A 22,581-nucleotide genomic window follows, 5' to 3' on the forward strand; every position below is an offset into this window, starting at 1 on the left:
CCAGAATCATATATAAACAAATAACGTGTTGCACTCAAGATAATAATTACATAATTTCAAAAAAAAAAAAGCCCAAATTTGTGATTTAAGTGTGACACATTTGTTTTTTTCAGATGCCAATAGTAACACATTTCTGGTTTCCCTAGGAGAAACATCTGTTGTGTTGAGAACTATGTTCTCAATTCAAAATGTGAGAGTGGGAACATACCCCCCAGGATTTAGTATACTGCAAATATGACAGTTTGCTCCTGACAGTACAGTACAGGGGTGAAATCCAGCAGGTTCTGACAGGTTCTGGAGAACCGGTAGTGGAAATTTTGAGCAGTTCGGAGAACTGGCAAATACCACCTCTGGCTGGCCCCAGAGTGGGGTGGGAATGGAAATTTTGCAATATCTTTCCCCCAGGAGTGGGGAGGGAATGGGGATTTTGCAGTATCCTTCTCCTGGAGTGGGGTGGGAATAGAGATTTTGCAATATCCTTCCCCTGCCATGCCCACCAAGCCACACCCACCAAGCCACACCATGCCCACTAAGCCACGCCTACAGAACCGGTAGTAAAAAAAATTGGATTTCACCACTGGTCAGTCCAACTTTCCTATAAGCAGCCATGTAAGATACTGTAGTACAAACACTACCCCTCCCCCCAGTATTGAATACTAAGAATACTTTCACATTTCTGGTCTGTAAACAAATAATATATAAAGTTAAACTCGGTGATGTGATTTAAATTTGATTTACTGCTTTATCCTCTTCAAGGTCATAACAGAACACAGGTAGTCCTCAACTTAAAACCATTTGTTTAGCGACTGTTCAAAGTTACAATGGTATTGAAAAAGTGACCTATGACCACTGCAGCATCCCCGTGGACATGTGATCAAAATTCAGACGCTTGGCAACTGACTCATACTTATGATAGTTGCAGTGTTTTGGGGTCATGTGACCTTTTTGTGACTTTCTGACAAGCAAAGTCAAGTGGGAAGCCACATTTGCTTAACAACTGTGTTACTAACTTAACAACTACAGTGATTCACTTAACAAATGTGGCAAAAAAGATCATAAAATGGGGCAAAATTCATTTAACTTATTTAGGGAGAGAAATTTTGGGCCCAATTATGGTCATAAGTTGAGATGGTATTGTTTCTATTATTAGATGCCTCAATATGTGCTCCTAGTACAATGCATTGTTATTACTTTGTTCCTTATCTATTAGATAATTGATTATCCACTATACTGCATTATTAACAGGCAATATATCTCTAAATCTTAATGAGTTTTGGTATCTTTCTCTAGTCAAATACTGCTAAACCTCATATCAGTTTGATGCTGTATTAAATAAGAGAGAATAAGAGATATCAGTTTATACCACCAGCCTGGGATAGTTATTACATTCTGATTTTTAGAGGAATTATTTGAATTATTTTTTTTTGTTGAAAAAGTTTTACATCGAACAAGTTTTTTTTAAAAAAAAATTCCCCTTCACCCTCCCCCCCTCCCCCTCCCCCTTCACCTCTCCCCCCCAGAGATTTCCCAGAGCAAAATACAGGGTATAACATCTAACAAACATACGCTAAAATACTACAAAAACCATACCCCATAATCCCTTAACTCCCCATTCCCCTTTTAAACTAATACCCAAATACAAAACAATCCCTACCATCACTCATATGCTATTTGATACTTTTTGGTCTGATACTTATTTTGAACATAATCAATCCATTTTCTCCATTCCACTATGTATCGTTCTTGTGAGTAGTCTTTCAAATATGCAGAAATTTTTGCCATTTCTGCTAAGTTTGAAACTTTAAGTGTCCATTCTTCAATTGTAGGCAGTTCTTCTTTCTTCCAATGTTGTGCCACCAAAAGTCTCGCTGCTGATATTAAGTTCAATATCAATTTAGTCTCTATTACTGTACAATCCGTGATTATGCCTAGTAAAAACAGTTGTGGCGTAAACTTTATCTTCTTTTTCAAAATGTTCTGCATAATCCACCATATTTTAATCCAAAACAATTTAATTTTTTTACAAGTCCACCATATATGATAATAAGTAGCATCTTCACAATCACATTTCCAACATTTGGGTTGCACATTCGAATACATACATGCCAACTTCTTAGCATCTAAATGCCATCTATAAAACATTTATAAAAAATTTCTCTTAAATTTTGTGCTTGAGTAAATTTAACATTCCTAACCCAGATTTTCTCCCACGTTTCCAACATTATAGGTTGTTGAATATTTTGTGTCCATTTTATCATACAATCTTTAACTAATTCCGTTTTTGAATCTATTTCTATCAAAGCATTGTATAATCTTTTAATATGCATTTGACTTTGATCTCTAATTTGTTTTACCAAATTTTCCTCAATTTGCGCAATACCACTTTTCTGGTCCGCACTCCATATAGATTGCAATTGTCCATACTGAAACCATGTGTAATTTTTCCCTTCTTGTTTCAATATATTTAAAGATTTCAGTTGTAATTTACCCTTTTCCACAAAAAAAGGTCTTTGTATGCAGTCCCCTTTTGTTTTTGTTCTATATTTATATTCTCTATCGCATGGCTGGGGATTGTCCATATAGGTATCTTATTATCTAATTTATATTGATACTTTTTCCAAACCCTTAACAAAGCATTCCTAAGAATATTACTTTTGAAAGTATTATCTACTAAATAAGCATGCCATCCATAAAACAAATCATGAACTTCTATATTCAAAATTCTTTCTTCCGTTAAATTAAACCAATCGCTAATCAATGACAAAACAACTGCTTCATAATATAATTTCAAATTAGGCATTTTTAACCCCCCTCTTTCACATGTATCTTGCATTATTTTTCGCTTTATTCTCGTTTTTTTACCCATCCAAATAAAGTTGCTAATCCCTTTCTGCCATTCCCGCAAATTTACATCCTTTTTAAGTACTGGTATCATTTGAAATAAAAATAAAAACCTAGGCAAAACATTCATTTTAATTGCTGCTATTCTTCCCAGCGAAGATAATTGTAATTTCTTCCAATTCTCCATTTCCTTCTGTACCTTCTGCCACAACACCTCATAATTATTTTTATATAATTTCACATTTGAAGCTGTAATATATACTCCTAAGTATTTAACTTTTTTAACAATTTCATGTCCTGTAACTCTAATTCTTCTTTTTGATGTATGTTCATATTTTTAATTATCATCTTTGTCTTCTGTTGATTAACTTTAAAACCAGATACCTTACCATATTGATTAATTATCTCTTTTTAGTATATAGCTGACTGAATAGGTTGAGTTAAAGTAACAACCAAGTCATCCGCAAACGCTCTTAATCTATAATCCTGCTGTCTAATTTTTATTCCTGTTATTTGATTTGAGCCATGTATTTTATTTAATAAAATTACTAAAGTTAAAATAAACAATAATGGGAACAAGGGACATCCTTGCCTTGTACCTTTTTCAATTCTGAAAGATTCTGTTAAACTACCATTAATTATTATCTGTGCTGTCTGTTTCTGATATATTGCTTTAATTGCTTGTATAAAATAGTCTCCAAACTGCATCCTTTCTATTACGAACTTTTAAAATAGTTTTATCTGCTATGAATTTGATTTAACATGTATGTAAGTGTTTGATTTGTTTTCATGAGGGTAAGATTTTCTAAAAAGAGAAGTCTCCAAATCTGTCTCAGTATTCTTAATCAAAATTTCCATGTTTTCTCTCCACAGCATGTGTTGATGAGGTTGCAATTTTTTACCAACTGTTGCTTTTATTCTGACTAATTTTTTCCATGTTTACTTATTTTTAATTGTGTAATAAACCACTGGGGGTTATAGCTTGTGGTTAATTCTGAGAATCTGATGCACAGTTTAACTGAGTCCTTGGTTTCATGGATCATGGAGTTTCTCTTATTTGTTAGAGGAACTCGGGATTAAATGGCAGAAGATATCTGAAGAGCACTGCTGAAAGAATTGGTCTTCCTCCTCTTTAAGAGGATCTTAAAGAGGAGGAAGTTGTCCAGTATCACTATATCTCCGGATACACTGATACTGGACAACTTTCATCTTGTCTGCACATTTCCCATTTTTGTGAAAGTTGTTGATAAGATGGTTGAGTTTCAGCTTCAGAAGCCCCTAGAGAAAGCTGATTATCTGAGCATTTTTCATTTGGGTTTCAGACCAGAATATACTACTAACGTGACATTGATCATGCTTGTGGATGATCTCTGGTAGGACTAGGATACAGGGTGAATCTATCTTGGACTTTCTCAACAACTTTTAGTACCACTAAGATTTAGAAGTGGGGGACACAATGTTCTTCCTCCTCCAGGGCTGGTTACAGTCACTGTTGGGGGGGGCAGTGGTCTTGCCTAAGCCCTTGCAATATAGGCGCATCAAGGGGTTCACCCTCTCCCTTAGCATCTGCAATAGGGTTTGGCAATAGGGATTGGCAATCTTTTTCTTCACAAGGGCCAGAATACATGCCACCATGCAAGGAACTGTGGGGCAAAGTAATGGGAAGGACTAGAGGGAAGATAGGCTCAAAAAGTAGCAGCTGAGATGGGGTAAAAAGGAAAATAGATTGACTGTGTATAAGAATATTGAGTCCAGAGCTCTGAAATGTAAATGGATAGATTAAAGAATAAAACAGACATGGAAAATGAGATAGAACAATATAAAGCAACAGTAAGATTTCCTGGAAATAAGAAACCTAAGCCAGTTTGCTGAGGTTGAAAAACACCGGTTTATACTGTATACAAGGTCATGCTATCTTCTGCTTCTCACAAAACTTTTTTCACACTTTGTTCTAGCTTATCTTTCCTTATGGTTTAGAAAGATCAGTTCCTTTCTCAAGGGAAGAAAAAAATGAGTAAAAGGTATTTCTTGTAGTTTGTTTTTGTTTATTTGCTGTAAATGGAGCCAGTTGAAAGTTTCATCTGAATTCTTCAGCTCTCTTTATCTTGTTCTTCCCTTTGCTCCCATTTTTCTGGCCAGCTAGTAATAATGGCATAGCAGGGTTCCAAGGGAAAATGAAATATAGATAAATGTTTGTATTCTCTATATATCATATCTCAATCTACCTTACACACCCAGAATTTTTTGATGGCTTCACATCCAAATATTAACCAGGACCGTCCCTGCAACAAAACTGGCCAGATGTTGCCACTTGTTGATATAAAGATAACTTCACCAGAACTGTAAATAACTCTGACCCAAATGCATCTTGATATATTTTCCATTTTTTTTACAAAATTGTGATAGGAGTCTGAACTACGGCTTATATAAAATTGGTGCTTCCGTTTGGCTTTCTATTTAGCTAAATTCTTTTAACTTGCATTAAACACTAACATGAAGCAGTTTAAACCTATTGATGTACAACCGATAAATGCTCTTATCATAGCTCTTAAAAGTTACAATTATGCCTTCTAGTTTCTAATGATTAATTAAAACAATATATTATGCAAATACATTTTTCTTCCTTAAAATGAACATTGAATTTGCTATTATGGAAATGCTTTTTGGACATATTGTACCCTCTCTGCTTCTTAGAGAGGGTACAATAGAGAGGGTTCTTAACAGACATTAACTGCTTCTTAGGTAATAAAGAACAACAGGGCTAAGTATCAGTTTTAGCAGCTTTATATAAATATTAAGGAACAGAATATTATCTCAAAATGGAAAAATACTATTGCCCAGGTTTTGTAATCATAGATTCTGCATCTTGATGGAGCTAATCACATTCTCTTAACTATTTTTGCTATCTTGTGAACCATATTCATATAGTTACATTGATGAGGGCTATTAGGAGCAGGGTATATGGTTGTGATACAATTTATATCAATCTTGTCCTTAGTTTCAAACAGATCAGTTTCCAGTTGAAGGTAAAACAAAGAATTCAATATTGATAATATTCAGAGGTGAATATGATGGTGCCACCAAACTGAAATAATCATTCCAGGAATCGATCAAGGCTTAGAAACCCAAAGTCAAGTCATTATATATTGTAATATATAATGATGCTATAAGATTGTTCTATAAAGATTGTCATGCTAAGTATGGCACTGCTGTATCAGATTCTCCAAATCCTTTGGTCAGCTCCTGCTCTTCTTCCTACTCAGAAGAGGATTAGTCCAAAGAAGTTATGACAAACAAGGTCAGAGAAGCTGCTAAAGATATAATTTTAAAAAAATCCTCAGCCCCCGAAAGAGGCCGATATTGTGTAGATTGGTCCTCTAAACTGTGAACTTCCCCAAACAATGAAGCAGATTTCAGACTCTGTTGAGATTTTGCAAATGTGTGCAAAGGCTTCATTTTTGATTCCTTAGCAATCACTGACATAAAGTAGAGAAAGGATTACCCTAGCATAGCTTGCTAAGCGAACAATAATTCCTCTGGAGCAGGGGTCCCCAACCTTTTGCACCTCAGGGACCACCAAGTTTATAATTTTAAATCCCGTGGATCACTAATACGAATCCAGCATGCCGCTTGCTGAAGTGCCTGGACTCCCAGTGACGGGATGGGGTCCTTCATGTACTCTCCCTCCTCTCTCTTTCTCTCCCCTCTCTTTCCCACTCCTTCTCATTTCTCTCTCTCATCTGTCTCTCTCTCTCTCTCTCTCCCACCTGCGCTCTCTCATTCTGATTCTCTCTTTCATTCTGTCTCTCATTCTCTCTGATTCTCTCTTTCATTCTCTCTCTCTCTCTCTCTCTCTCTGTCTCTCATTCTCATTCTCTCTCACTCTCTCATTCTCCTGATTCTCTCTCTCTCTCTCTCTCTCTCTCGTTCTCTCTCTCTCTCTGTCTCTTTCTCTCTCTCTTTCTCTCATTTTCTCTGTCTCTCGTTCTCTTTCTCTCTCTCATTTCATGGGCTAGCCAGTCTCTTGGGGCTGAGAGGAAGTCAAGCATCTCCCTGAGAGACCGAGGTACAGAGAGCACCAACAAGGGCCAGAAGAAGTGTTAGACTTTCTTTAGCAGTGGATTAAAATTTTCCAAATTTGAAACATCAAAATATATTTAACCAACATTCGTGTTGTTTGTAAAGCAGAGCTGATATTTACTAGGACTCTGTAGAGATCAGGATTCAAAGTGCAAAATGTGAGTTACAGTGCACAGAGGCTTATACAGTAGGTAGCATCAGAACAGCATAAACCAAACATGTCTTCTGATCATCAGATCATGGAACAGCTCTGGAGAACAGCCACGAAGCCTAGGAAAAGAAGTAGCTAGTTTAAAATCTTCCTGATAGGTTATGTTTGTGTCCACATGTACTTTAATTTTGCTCTTCACAACTAGATTTCTATGCAACTCTAGTGTATATACCAGTGGTTCCCAACCTTTTCTTGTTTGAGGCACCCTTGGAAAGCCTTTCAAAAGTTCCCGGCACCCTTATAAGGAAATAGGCCCCAGGCCCCAGTCAAAGTTACGACAGCATTGAAAAAAAGTGACTCCCAACCATTTTCCACACTTACAACCATTGCAGCATCTCTTTCGGTGACGTGATTTTACATTTGGATGCTTGACAACAACCAGTTTGTATTTATGCCAGCTGCAGTTTTCCTGGAGGTCACATGATCCCCTTTTGTGACCTAGTCAATGGGGGAAAGCCAGATCCACTTAACAACCTGCGTTACTAACAACCGCAAACTTAACAACCGCAGTGATCCACTTAACAAACAGGACCAGAAAGGTTGCAAAGTGAGGCAAAACTCACTTAATCCATTTTTCCCTTAGCAACATCAATTGGGGGGGGGGAGAGGAAGGCTCCTTTGGGGTCGTAAGTCGAGGACTACCTGTACTGGATATACGGGAGACGGTACTCAACGCCAACCCCTCGAGGCTGGTAGGGAAAATAAAATAAATGAAAATAAACTAGAGAATGAAAAATCGCCTCCCAGGAGGGCATGCAAACAGCACCCACTCTTTTGACGTTAAGCCTGTGGCTTTTAGCCTGTGGCTTTTATTCCGACTGGAATAAAGAACCCTGCCCAAGCACGCCTTGCAAACGGGCGGTATTCCTTCCGTTAGGGTCCTCGCGGAGGAATAGCAAAGGAGAGACCCCCTCACCCTCCCTTACCTGCTCTGACCTCGCCTCGCTCTCCACAAACCCGGCGCTGCTGCCAGGAAACCAAAAGCCGGAGGTGCGCAAAAAAAAAAAAGAAAAAAAAAGACGCGTTAAGTGCAGCAACTGCGGCGACGCGTTCTTTTTTGGCCGCAGTTCTTATTTCTCCCGCCCACAATTTCTCGGAGCAAAAATTTTCCTGAGGTCAGTGCTTGGCGCATGCGCAGAGAGCGGTATCTTGCCTCGAGACGCCTTTTGCGCATGCGTTGATCGGATAGCGTCACTTCACAGCCCTTGTAATGAGATCCTCTGGTCTCGCGCGTGCGCGCGAAGTCGAGTCTGAATTGAAGAAGGGGGTTCTTTTTTAAAATAATAATAATAATAAAATAAAATAAAAAGAGCCGGGCGAGTTAGAGCAAACCTTGATCGATGCTTTCTCCGAGTGCATCGGTAGTCCCCTCCCTCCCCCTCTCCCGCCAAGAGAGAATGCAATTTTTTCCCCGAAATTTTGGCGGCACCCTCAAAAGATCTCACGGCACCCCTTAGTGCCGCGGCACACCGGTTGGGAACCACTGGTATATACACGTGTATACATTGCAACTCGACAAAATAATGCTATTTCTTTTGTAAAATGTAATGCTTTTGTATACTGATTGATTGTAAACTGCCTTACAGCCAACTTTGGTGAGATAGATAGCATATAAGATTTTTTTTCAGCTGTCTGAATCTCGATTACTGAATTTTCCATTCTTATTCTTACTTTAGCTGCCGTGTTGTTTGTTTTAGGGTTAAACTTATTTCTGCAAATATTTGTACTAATTTTGTTATATTGTGAAGCCTGATGTCTTTTTTAATTAATCTGTTGATGTGTCCATGCATATTTTTCTTATTCAAAGCATTTTCCTCTTTGGTTTTGCTTATTCATATCTACTGTCAACTCATATTTAATACTGAGTCATAACAATATCTTATTACCCTTGAAAAATGAAAGAAAACTTCATAAACATCTTTTTCTTTTATTATAGGTGTTGGGCTTTGAAATAGATACTGTGAACTCTGTCCAGTTTTCAAATCATACAGGTAAGTGTGTGTGCCTGTGTAATTTAATCTGTTATGGTTCAGAACAAATTATGCCTGTAGAAATTCCCCTTAGTGTTTAAACCTGCTACTAGCCATGTCCAATGAATGTTTGTAGACCTATCTGTTCTGTGTGTTAACATAGTATCTCTGACTAAGCTCTCTTAAACCAATCAACTATATACTTGTCAGCATTTACTTACATAGCATCTACGTCATACTCAAAGAAGGGAGAAAAGGCAGAGGTTAGTTATCCCGAAGCAGAAACATGTGTACTCCCTGTAATTCAGTGACCCTTTTCTATGTGACCTCTATGGAATTTCAAACAGCTGCAAGTCTTAAATCCATAAGAAAAAAAGTGTCATTGTACAGGAGCTTCACCACCACCACCCAGTTGAATGTACCCGACTATAATGCCAGGTGCCTCAAGGATAACAAACCCCAACTATGTGTTGATCTCTCATGCCAGCTGTGCTTTTGGTGAAGAGTTCTCTTGGAAAATTGTTGGAGTCGACATGTGCAGCCCCATCTTGTTGGTCCATGCTTGGAATACTAGTACAAACTACCCATTCTTTGATTCTTGTCTAGCTACTGACAATATATTCTACCAGATTTCTTCTGGCTTGGTAAGATATAGTTACAACCCTTAGGATTAGTCTAGCTTTGCCCAGTTGATAATTATTGTGGTAAATTATTGTTGTGCTCCAAACTGGGACTGTCTGATTATTTATTTTAGTATCCATGGAACAGACCTATTTCATTCAGAAGCAAAAGAAATGATAACATAGGCTACTTTTGGTAGTAGGCCAGTCCAACACATAACTAATACGTTATATCTTACAGAAAAGTCCAGGTCAAAAGAAAATTAACTTATTTGGTTCTAACTACCATGTTTCCCTAAAAATATGACCAATCCCAAAAGTAAGTCCTAGCTTGATTTTTACACGTGCGCCCAATATAAGCCATACTCCCAAAATAAGCCCTAGTTAAGACCCTGTCCACTCCAGGGTGCATGGGGTGGGGTGTGGCACACGAGTAATAATTAAGCTAGAGTGGGGATGGGGGGTGGAGCTGCCCTACTTACCAGGCCTCACACACCTTGACACCCTGCCTGCGTTGCAGGCCCATTTCGTCTGCGGCCGCTTGCCGCCACTGGTATGTGTTCACCCATGGCCTCCGTTTCATTGTCAGAGGCCTTCTGTAAAGGCCTCTGCAGACAATCAGGTTCCGGATTGATGTGTGTGGTGCCTCCCTGGCCTCGTTTTGCTGTCAGAGGCCTTCCAGCGCCGGAAACCTGAGGATGTTTCATATTTCATCCAATGTTCACAAGAAAATTTCTAAGTATTAAAAGAAAACATGCATTATGACCAAAATCACAGGCAAAATAATAGTTAAGAAGAGGTTACAATTATAACCTGTGTTTGCTGCTGTGAACAGTAGTGTAATTGCCAACCTTTTGCAATTTTTTGAATCTACATGTTATCAGGGAGAGATGCTTTTTCTAGGCTGTGTGCTGAATAAGAGGTTACAGGTAGTCTTCGACATACAACAGTTCATTTAGTGACCATTTGAAGTTACAATGGCACTGAAAAAATGACTTACAACCATTTTTTACACTTAAGGCCAATGCAGTATCTCCATAGTCACGTAATTTACATTTAGATGCTTAACAGCTGGTTCATATTTATGATGATTGCAGTATCCTGGGGTCATGTGATCCCCATTTGCAACCTTCTGACAAGCAAAGTCAATGTGGAAGCCAGATTCACTTAAAAACTGTGTTACTAATTTAACAACTGAGTGATTCACTTAACAAATGTGGCAAGGAAAGTCATGAAATGGAACAAAACTCACTTAACAAATGTCTCACTTAGCAACATAAATTATGGGTTCAATTGTGGTCATAAGTCAAGGACTACCTGTATTCAATCTCCTAAAATAAAAGGTTTCATCTTTTAAAGTGAAACAAGACTAAGAAGAGAAGTAGGGCATACAGCATCCATCCCATCCCCTCTGCATCTCTCACAATTAACTGATTGAAATCTCTGAAGGAAGAAAGTCCAGTTAAACTGATCTGTCTTAAGACAACGACTGTTTTGGAGATAGATGTAAAAATAACTAGAAATATGACATAAGATAAAAAAGCAAGGTACTATTTAGAAGTTAGGTGAGCTTCTGCTTAGGAATTCACCATTTGCAGCATGTAAACTTTTGTAGGCAACAGTAGATCAGGTGAAAGAAAAGTTGAGGGAATGTGCATAGTAAGGCAATTTTACTAATATAAGTGGGGAAAGCTCCATTTTAGTTGCCTTTTTGTCATCTGTGAAAACATTTTTATTTTGACTGTCTTTTTTATTTTAATTTGTCAAGTACAGTCTTTGTATATTTTTCTTTTCTAAATTATTATATAAGAGCACAATAAAGTAATTTTTGTGACCTTGATCAGGCTTATACAATTGTACAATAAAAACTTTCTCAATTGAAATGTTTCTCTGACTTTACCTTTTAGAGTAGTTTAGCCAAAGTATTTTCTGGACTCCAGACTTCTGTCTGCTTGAATTAAAAACATAAAAATAAATGCAAGCTACTTCTGCTGTTAATTAAGCAAAACTCTCTGTCCACACTAAATTAAGAAAAATGTAAGTAAAATGCAAAGGATAAATTTATCTTTCCTGAGGGGTAAGAGCAGAATTTTGAATGTTTCTATAGATAAAACATTAGTGTGCTGACCCACTTCTTGCTCACCCAATGCTTTCTGTTGTTCACAGTATGATACTGTACTGTGTCCTTGATTGCCTTGGAGCATTTCCTCCTTCCCTCCCAATGTTTATTCATAAGTATTCTTGGCACAACTAATGTGTGCATCTTTGAACTTTTGTACTGTCAAGACCTGAAATGCAAATACTTTGATAAGAAGGGGTCAGAGAAATCTGGTGACCGAATTTGGTTCAAAAGCTATGGTGAATAATTATCATTATAAGCTGATGGTATTCGTGCCTCATAAAACTTGAAAAACCCTTCCTTATGCTTTCAATTTTGTAATACGGCAGACTTTCAAATTCCATTTTTTTAAAACTCCAAAGTATAACAGTGTTAACAGAATATTAATGTTGATTTATTTTCATCTGCAAAAATAAATACATTGGGAGAGAAAGTAATGGATCATCAACTACAAACCTATCCACTTCCGGTCATTATTATTCAACAATATTAGTAGTGGTACTGGTTTGAAATGCATGAAACTATTTCACAAGCTACAGCATCAAACAAAGATTTACTGAACTCATCTGCACTCATTATAAAAGGAGTGATTGCATGTGTTGTTAGCATATCAGTAGTGGTGAAAGCTACTGGCTTCCATCCAGCAAGACTCCAAAATATAGGCAGGGCTCCTTCACCACAAAAGTGGGCTTTCTTTCTGTAAGTTTTTTAATCATTGCATACTCAAACTCTTGTGTCTGTCTATGTGTTATCTTTAACTAGGCGAAACAGTGCATCACAGGAACAATTTTTGAATCCAGGTACCTCAAAAGTACAGGGTACAGGTACATCTCAAACCAAAAAAATGATAGCCGTTACCCATTGTCAGAAGAATGATTTAGGGTTCCAACTCAATAAAAATGAGATCCAGACAGCTATGACGAAAGAAAAAATATTTATTCCTAAAAGCAAAACATTTTGTTTGAGGTACTGTAGCAGACTTTTGTAGGTTCTAGGGTAACATTTGAAGTATGTGTGTGTTGGTATGTTTATTCTTGTGAACATGCAGTTCCTCTGGGAGACCTAATTTAATTAACTCTGTGTTTGTAGACATCCTTTAATATGTGGAGTAGGTCTGGGTAACTTATTTGAGGAAGTTTGTTAATTTTAGTTGATTAACTTAGTTTCAACTTGACAGTCAGTTATTATTATTATTATAATTATTATAATTATTTATTCGATTTTTATACCGCCCTTCTCCCGAAGGACTCAGGGCGGTGTACAGCCAAAAATAAAAACAAGCAATACAATATACAATTTAAAATACAAATTAAAAAACTTATTCTATAATTGGCCTAAAAAACTTTAAAATATATAAAACTAAAACCCCATTAAAATTAATAATAAATAATTTAAAATCAATAAAATTTAAGCCAGCCCCGCGCGAATGAAAAGATGTGTCTTCAGTTCGCGGCGGAAGGTCCGAAGGTCTGGTATTTGGCATAAACCCGGGGGAAGCTCGTTCCATAGTGTGGGAGCCCCCACAGAGAAGGACCTTCCCCTGGGGGCCGCCAGCCGACATTGCTTGGCGGACGGCACCCTGAGAAGTCCCTCTCTGTGGGAGCGTACGGGTCGGTAGTTATCAGGTGGAAACACTGATTCCCCGACCATTGTGGATTCTGTTAATATTTTGAGGGGAAAATGGAAACAGCATAAAGAATAAAATATATTTGGATATAAAACTTCATCTTTTTAAAGTTTTTTATTTTTTATTTTTTTTACAAACACATCATTGTGTGAACAGTGTGGTACCAGAATGTCTTACATTTTAGTACAAATAGAACAATATTCTTCATATTTAATACAGTTGACAATCTTTTAGTAATTTTAGTAATTTAGGTTTTAGTAATAGTACACATATTTGGTTGAATTATAATCTTTCATTCTTTGATTATTTAATATACCAATATACACATTCTAAATGTCACTCCTTTTACTACAAATAAAATTATATAACTCGTCAAACGTGAATATGATGAATGTTATTTTATTTGTATTAAAATGTGATTAGAAGGGGGATATTTTTTAAACATAACAATGGCATAACTAAAAATTAGAAAGGGGATAAAGAATAGAAGATTATAATTTAACATAAGTCTGTGTATTATTATTAGAACTATATAAGTTTGTTAAACACAACAAATATGGGTATCAATATTCTAATAATACACATGTTTTTGTTAAATTATAATCTTTCATTATTATCTTCATTATGTATTTCATTATGTATCTTTCATTACATATTGTTTTTATATCAGTCAAATTCCACATATCATTCCTTTTACTACAAATAGAACGTTGGTAATCATATTTGTTATATTTAACAAACTTACATAGTTCTTCTAATAATACACATATTTGTGTTAAGTTATGATCTTCAATTGTTTAATTATTCAATATTTCAATATATTGTTTTTATAACCATCACCATATTGTTCTAACATATTCAAAATTACCATCATTAAGATTCTAGGTTCCCTTCTTGTTGTTAATTCACTTTACAATGTAAAAATACTGTATATATTCCATTAATTCAATTTCTCTAGCTTCCAACCCTATTTTAACTTCTCACTATTGTTTTTTAAAAATGTTCCCTTTTTTTATCCATCATCTCTCGCCCACTTTAAAGCTTTAATTATTCATTGCTTAGCTTGTCTCCCATATTCCTCTCTTGGATCGTTATCTTTATATGCTTCCACTTCTTGGCCAATCCTCTTAAACATTTTTCCCTTCTCTATCCTTTCCATTGTCTAATTTTCAAGTTGTCTATTCTTGCCCCTATTGCTCTCCCAAAAAGGACTTCCTGCACTTCCAGTTCTTGTTTAACTTCCCTTAAAATACTCTCCGCTAGTTTTATTTCATCAATCATTATTTTTATTTTTATATCCTTCTTGTCATTACTTTTTATTTGTTGTTTTGTTTGTTCTATTTTCCCAGCTGCTTTTTCTTAGTTCCTCTTCTTTCTGGGTGTCCTGGTTTCTCTTTGTCCGTTGGGTCATAATTCCCAGCTTTTCATCTCTGCTCTGCATTTTGTTCATAATCCCCTTGCATCTTCTTGTCAAGGTGTCTTTAACACTCTGAATTATCAACACAATTTCTTCCCAAATTCCACTCATTTTTTGTTTTTCTTTCATTTTTTTTAGTCCAATAGTCCAACAATCTTATATTCAAACCTAAAGCCACTTCTCAAAAAGTTCAATGACCAATACCCAAGAGTCTTTGTATCCCGAAATTAATCAGTCTGTTCATCTGGATAATCCAAAAGTGGAAGCTTCATAAGTCCTCTGCCGCTTCAGTCTTATATTGAAGCTTTCAGGGGTCATTTTAGTAATAAAGTTTTTCTTATTCTCCCATTTAGATCCCCAAAAGCCAAGTCTTTTCAGAGTTTTGGGAATATATTGTACCTTCCTTTGACAGCAGGTGGCACTCTTAAATCAGATTTCAATCTTGGCCAGTCTTATCCAGTTTTGCTATACTACTCCAAAATATAAATGTGATATTAGCTTCCTATATAAATAGCTCCAACATTTTAAAATGCCTAGCCTAAGCCAACGCCTGTCCAATTAGAAAATCCAATTTTCTATATTTTAAACAAATGTTTTATTTTCTTCCTTTGATTCTTTTCCCTTCCATTTTAAAATTTCGTTCAAGGTTTTAGGTCACAACTACTTTATAGATAATTGTGAGACTCCCTCTTCCTGAATATTCTTTTGGGGTTACACTTTCAATAAAAAGGATTCTTCTCACCCAGTTCCAAACACTGTTCACCAAATCTGCTCCAGCACTCTTCTTAGATGTTAAGCTGTCTCTGTCTCTGTGGCAGTCATCTTGTCTACCTCTTCTCCTTGCTGTGGCATAGAGGGAAGAAAAAGCCCTGGAGTTCTACAGGAGGGTTGTACTCTCACCTGCGACCTCACAGGATGTCCCTCCTTAGCTTCACTGCCCCCCCAAGGTGGTTTTGGCTCCTTTTGGAGCCCACAAACAAAAGCCAGCACAGGGATGGAGAGCTCTATTCCCTTGTGACTGGTATCACTGCGACATCACTTCCAGTCTCTGGATATAAAACTTCTCAAACCATTATCCAAGAAAGAATATTCTTGGACCTTTTGTTAATGTTAATTTATATATTACTTAAAACTGTATCTGTAACCTTATGGGGGTAAAATGGTGCATATTAGGGCAAAATCTTTTGAATCAAGATACCTCAAATGGGTGAATGTACAGAATGTGTCTGAAATACAGGACCTCCTGTGGAATTGAAATTTGGCAAATTTTATTAAATATTTTATGATATAAAAATGATCATAAAGCATTTTATGACATAAACATTTTATAATGTTATAAAATGTATAATACTGTACCATGCTGTACAGTTCAATATGGACTACTTTCAAAGCAGATACACTTCTAAATACAGTATCCCCTTGAATGTTTAAGAACTTTTCAAGTACAGTAGAAGCTCTGCCACTGTTGAAGCCATGGAAGAATCTTGTTAGGAAATATCTCTGAAATAATGACTCAACCAGTCACAGGTTGCCTAGTGTTTGTTAATGTTAAAATCTAAAGGTTGATCTTTGTCTCATGTTGTAAAACTGGGCTGGATAATTCATGGTTTCCATAATGTCCTTATTTGGTCTCTAGAACCTCCTTTTATTGAGTGGCCCAAATGTAACATTTTCTCCAGCATTAAAAGCACCCCACCCACCCTAGTTTTTTTCTCTCAGCTCCAATGGTTAAAATATTTAATTTACTTTATTTTCCCCCAGACATTATTATTTTTAGTATGACAGTACTAATGTAATAGATTTATTTGAAGTGTCCAAACTATATCATATGTATTGCTGAGTGGCCATTGTTATTTTCATTTCCATTTGTTATCTTTAAATGAGATGCATGAACCCAAATGCCATATAACAGCACTAAGTCTCTGTTTTCTTTCTTTGTTCAGGTTATGATCATTGGAAGGGACAGGTATTAAATTCAAATGAACTTCATGAACTGTATGAAGGACTGAAACTGAACAATGTGAATCATTACGACTATGTACTTACTGGTAAAGTATCTACTGCTTTGTTTTTTGTAACAGTTTAGTTACAATGATTAAAAAACTAGAAAGATTTAAACTGGAATAAAATCGATCAATCTTATGTATATTAAGATTTAAGTCGGATAAAAGCAAAAAGGATCCCTTATCTAGAGAGGGAGTGTATGATCATAAATAGCTTTATGGATCTATGGATCATTATTTGATTTCACCTCCTTGCAAAAAGTACAATAGTTTTTAATTTCCTTTTTATTCATGTTCCTTTTAGTAGTGAGTAGTCCTGTTTTAAAACTTGCTAGATGAAATTGATTTATATATTGATTTATTTAACTTCTACAAGATAAAGGACATTTTAAAACCTATAGATAACAGGAAAATGTAATTATGCGAGTCTGGAATCATAACCCATAAAGGATTGCCATGAAGGGCATTGCACAATTGACATTTTTTCCCTTCTTTGGTTTCCATGAAATTTTGGGATACAAATGAATGAGACTGCCCTGTTTCCTGTGGTGGAAATGACTTTTCAGCATAAACAAATCTTTTATTTGGGAGACGTTTCTGTTATTTTCCTTGAGGAAAATGTAAGTGAGCAAAATATAAGAATAACTTCACAGGAATTTTGCAAGGTGACTTTTTTTATTTCCTGTAGCTAGCCAGCTAAATAATTTCTTAAGCTTTCCAAATATTACAACTCTCTAGCTGGGGCTGATGAGCATTAGAGTCCCACAGTATAATGAAGAGCCACAGAAGGTTCTTTAGCATTTAAAAATTTCCCTACCTTAAAAAAATTTGAAGAATACCCTATCTTAAAAAGTTACATGTTTTTTTAATTTTATCAATAATTTTTATCTCCAATTATTGATTGGTCTTTCTTGAAAGTATGTATCATTTCAGGTCTTTCTTGAAAGTATGTATCATTTCATTAAGGGCCTCTGGTGGCTCAGCAGACTAAGCCTGTCTGTTATTAACACAGCTGCTTGCAATTACTGCAAGTTCAAGTCCCACCAGGCCCAAGGTTGACTCAGCCTTCCATCCTTTATAAGGCAGGTAAAATGAGGAGCCAGATTGTTGGGGGCAATAAAAGTTGACTTTGTATATAATATACAAATGGATGAAGACTATTGCTTAACATAGTGTAAGCCGCCCTGACTCTGCGGAGAAGGGCGGGATATAAATTCAAATTTTTTTAAAAAAAGGTCGATTTGAAAATAGTGCCTTTATTTTTTGGTTACTATGTGCAACTGGATAGTTTTGGAAGCTGATCTTAATGAAGCAAAACAATTCAAAAATTAATACTTCTGTTCAGTTAATATATATTATTAATGTATATTCAATATCAAAGTTTAGGCAGTGTGACTAGTATTATGAGATAAACCCAGGAGCAAAAACATAGCACACAGCACACAGAGCCTTTAGATAATTAACAGTGGTTTTATTTACAGCTAAATGTATAGACTTATACATGGTAAATACCTTATCATACAGCTACTGACACAAGGAGAGCAATGAGAACATGAGGAGAAGGGAAACACCCTCTTATGGCTTCCCTTATATAGGCAGCTTCTTACCCAGCCTCTTAAAGTGGCAGTAATCCTGCTGCCTCATTCCCATTACATCAGCTTCCGGTTGCCTCCACTTACAACCTCTCATCAGCTTACAGCTATTAAATCTACATACCCTTGCAAGTTCTTAAGTGAACTCAATATAGGTATGGCAGAACAGGTATGTAATTTCATCCATATGAACTGATTGCACTTGGAGATTAATTCTAGTGGAACTGGGATAGAAATAGTGTGTCCATCCTTTTTTCTGATCTCTTGGTGGGGTTCATTGTCATAAATCATAGTATATTTCTAGACTGACTTCAATGCTTAAAAATAGAGGTATAATGTTATATTGATTCCTGTCCTTCCTTCATGGCTATAGCTACTCCATATTGGTGGGGGGGGGATCCAGCCCAACATTATTCCATTGTGGGGGTTCCCAGGTTCTAGTGCTCTTATTTAACATCTACATGAAATAACACAGTGAGATCATCGGTCAGTGTAAGATCAAATATCATCAATATGCTAATACTTAGTTATGGATCTGAGTTATGGCTCTGTATCCTTAGTTGACCAAGTGATGCCATCTAGGTTCTTTCCCAGTCTGTGGAGGTCTGAATGGGAAATAATAGTTTTTAGCTCAGACCTAGCTCAGACCACAGCAAAGGCTGTGGGTTTTGGGACTTGGACATTATTCACGTTTGGTTCTAGATGAAGTTTACACTTCCCAAAACAAAAGTATTTCAGGAAGGCTTTGGCATCAAGCTAGAAACTGTGACTCCATGCAAATATCTAGAAAGAACTTGCATTGCTCACTTCAACTAGCTTGTTCCTCCACCATCTTACCTCTAATGTTGCTCTTCTCTAGATTAGTGGTCTTCTACTCAGAATCACAACAATGACACAGCAAAAAGCCAAAGCTATAGAATATCTGCATATTTAATCATGTACAACATTGAAAATAATATATTATTAGAATAATGGAATGCTTGTGGCCTACAATTTTTTGTTCTTTTTTCTCTTGTTTATATTACATACATACTGAAACAGCTACTATTCATTATGATTGTTCAGGTTTTGCCTTACATTATCAGTTCATAGGCTGGTAAATTGAAAATGAAGATTGCACAGTGCACAATAGTGTAAAAGTTTTCCTTGTACCATCTAATACAAATAAAATAAAAATAAAATCTTTTTACAAAAATCTTTTTATAAAAATAAAGAATAGCCACTTCTCCCTATTTCTTATAATAAAATTGTGTTGTAGTTCTCACCAGTCTTTCTTATAATGTATATTGTAGATGCATACTTAATTTTAATTAAAGAGGAATCTATTTTAATATCTTTTTCCAATATAGCCATGGATAATTTGTCTTGTGTTTCTGTATTGGTTCATTGTAATATGCAAGTATCATGGACTATATCTGAAAAAAAAAGTAAAACATATTGGTTGATAGTTTGGGAAAATTTGTGGGTAAATAATTAGCCACAATCCTAAACTCTCAAAGATTATCACTAGCCATGTTAATCTCAAAGCAATAGTTAACTATAAGTAAAAGGTATAAAGGTCATCCTGGTATATATGCTTTGCAACATTTGTCTTTAATTTAGCCAAGGCAGAAAAGCTGGTCACATGTACTTTATTCAGAAACAATCTTACCACTAAAAGGATAGGGGAAGGATCCAAAAGTAGAATCCCATGCTCAAAGCTCTGGTAGAGTGAAAAAGAAGGGTTACCTTTTTTCTTAATCACTTCCATTTGGAAGATTGCCATTTGGAAGAAAACAGCCTGTACAATACAAATATGATGCATTGTCCCTCCTTTCCAGGACACAGGAGGACTTTCAATCTTATTCATTTACAGCTTCTCTCTAAGCGTATACCTGGTGTTCTTATTTTGGCTGACTCTGATCTTAGAAAGGCAACCATGGTGCACAGAGGGGGCTTGAAAAGCTGGATCTCATTTAAAAAAGGCAGACTTGTTTTTCCATCCTTTCCTGAATTTGCAGCCCCACTCTTTCCCTTGCAGTATGTCTCATTGTGGTTAGCAGAATTTAACTCTAGGTAGGTCATTATCAATATATTTAATCAAGCTTTTAGTGCCCCCATTAAATATGCTATAAGTGACTGCATATATTAAATCATTGGCTCCCTAATCCTATTCTGTATAGTTTAAGTGGAGAATAAGATTGAAAAGATTCAAATTCTATACAGTATTAGGTTAGTACACTATTTTGCATAATCAGTAAGTCATAAACCATGATTTACAAAGTACAGGTAATTCCCAAATTATGACAGTTCACTTAGTGACCGTGCCAAGTTGCGATATAACCTCCCCCCCAAGTCCTTATGACACAGTCTGGAGGTTACGAATGTTCAGCACCATAGCAGTCATTCACCCTTAGGAACGATCGCAGAGGCACTGCAACATTCGCCCTGCCTATTTCTCCCTCCTGCCGGGCTTCCACAGGCAAGCCTGTGGAGACTCATTTATCTTGCGAAGATCTAGTGAGCTGTCTCATCTCCAGCCTCTACCACGGTTTCTTTGCTTGCTCCTGTCGCTCCAAAAGTGGAGCAGGGAGAGCAGGACAAGCGCATCCTGCTTGGCTTCTCTGATTCACTGAGGCTGCCTGCCAGTTCTGGAGTCTTGGGCAGCCACAGTGAGTCTCCTCCAAAGGCTTCCATTCTCAGTGTGGAAAAGCATTTTGATGCCAACGGGTGGCTTTGGGGCAGCGAAATTGCGTTTTTGCCACCTCAAAGTACCCCATCGGTGCTCAAACAGTTTTCGCCTGGAGACTGGAAGCTTCTGGGGGCCATGATCTCACATGACTCAAGGCACCCATCCACTTTTGCAGAGAATTGGTTGCCTGAAGTCCTGCGAGATAAGGGCACCCAGAAGTTTCCAGTCTGTGTACAAAAAGTGTTTGCACACCAACAGGAAGCTTGAAGCAACACAATTTCGTTGCCCCAAAGTCTCCTGTCGGCTTTTCTGCACCGTGACTGGAAACCTTTGGAGGAGAGTGGCAGAAAGCCTCAGTAAATCAGAGAAGCCGAGCAGGGCATGCTTGTCCTGCTCTCTCTCTGCTCTTACTGCTCTGTTTTTGAATACCAGGAGCAAGCAAGAAAACTGCGGCAGAGGGGCTGGAGAGGAGACAGCTCCCTAGATCTTTGCAAGGTACTGGTAAGTGAGTCGTGGTGTGGCAGTAGCGGGGGGGGGGGGGGGAAGCAATTGTGAAGAACATGATGTATCTCAATGGGGTGGGGAAAACCTTGGGTGGTCTTGAGCAAGTGGCTTGTTCCATCACTAGCCCGCCCCCCATAGCCTTCCCCACCCTGAGATACCTTAGGTGCACTTACTGACCCATGCATTTGAATAGAGATTGCATGGGCGAAAGCAGGGAGTGATCGTGGTCAATTTATACGATTCCTACAAATCTTTGGGTTGGAAATGTAGTTGGCAGGTTCTACTACATTCATAACTCGAGGGCTAACTGTGTAATGGCTGGGTCACATTGCACTGTCAAAATCTAAAAGCTGGATTCGTATATATTAGTCCCTAATTTAAATGTCTTGTCTTTACCATTTGTTTACAGTCGTCTATTTTTTTTAAGAAAAAAGTTAACTTTCTGATTTGTTTAACAATGGAAAGGAAAGAGATATAAAAATCATACATAAATAATTACGAGTACCTTAGTTTCTGAACTGAGAAAAAAATGCCTTGTTCTTTTGGGTGAAAACCAGACATCTTTGCCATCAGTAAGTTTTCTATCTTCCACACCTGGACTAACTGGGTGAACCAAGATAAAAATAAAAATATTATTGCTGGCACTATGTTATTCACGCAAACAAAGAAATCAGCATGATTCAGCTAATCCATACACGAGCTAGCCAAAAGACGATTCTGCTGCTTGGGGTGTAAGACTGTATTGGCTTTCCACCAAAGAAAAAAATGTACATGGGAAGACAGCTTGGAGGCTTCTTATGAGAATATAGATATAGATATATGCATGTTAGTTTATTAGTCTAGAAGTAGGAACATCATTGCATATCCATTCCTATACAGAAAGCTTGTCAAATACAACTATAAGGCAAATCAAAGCATTGCTTAAC

At 36.8% G+C, this 22,581-nt stretch overlaps 1 protein-coding gene and 1 long non-coding RNA gene across 10 annotated transcripts in view; one reads left to right on the forward strand and one right to left on the reverse strand.

Moving 5' to 3' along the window:
- The window catches only part of PDXK (pyridoxal kinase), a 71,339-nt gene that overhangs the window by 25,345 nt on the left and 23,413 nt on the right, over positions 1–22,581 (forward strand). For all 6 annotated transcript variants that reach the window (XR_009155532.1, XR_009155533.1, XM_058186681.1 and 3 more), the window contains exons 2-3: positions 9,069–9,123; positions 16,829–16,933. Coding sequence is in view for 4 of the 6 variants with exons in the window: in XM_058186681.1 (XP_058042664.1) it covers positions 9,069–9,123; positions 16,829–16,933 (160 nt within the window). In the remaining 2 variants the exon portion in view is untranslated. The remainder of the gene's footprint in view (positions 1–9,068; positions 9,124–16,828; positions 16,934–22,581) is intronic.
- Positions 1,638–22,256, reverse strand: LOC131200194 (uncharacterized). 4 transcript variants are annotated; one of them, XR_009155536.1, is made up of 4 exons: positions 22,161–22,256; positions 11,623–11,670; positions 10,205–10,457; positions 1,638–7,191 (listed from the first exon to the last, which is right to left on the reverse strand). It is a non-coding gene; the product is annotated as an uncharacterized LOC131200194 (long non-coding RNA). The 4 variants fall into 4 exon arrangements; XR_009155537.1 differs by having other exon boundaries at positions 11,623–11,673; positions 22,161–22,220; XR_009155534.1 differs by lacking the exon at positions 22,161–22,256 and adding an exon at positions 18,401–18,438.

This window comes from Ahaetulla prasina, chromosome 5 (assembly GCF_028640845.1).
Source record: "Ahaetulla prasina isolate Xishuangbanna chromosome 5, ASM2864084v1, whole genome shotgun sequence".
Lineage (NCBI taxonomy): Eukaryota > Metazoa > Chordata > Lepidosauria > Squamata > Colubridae > Ahaetulla > Ahaetulla prasina.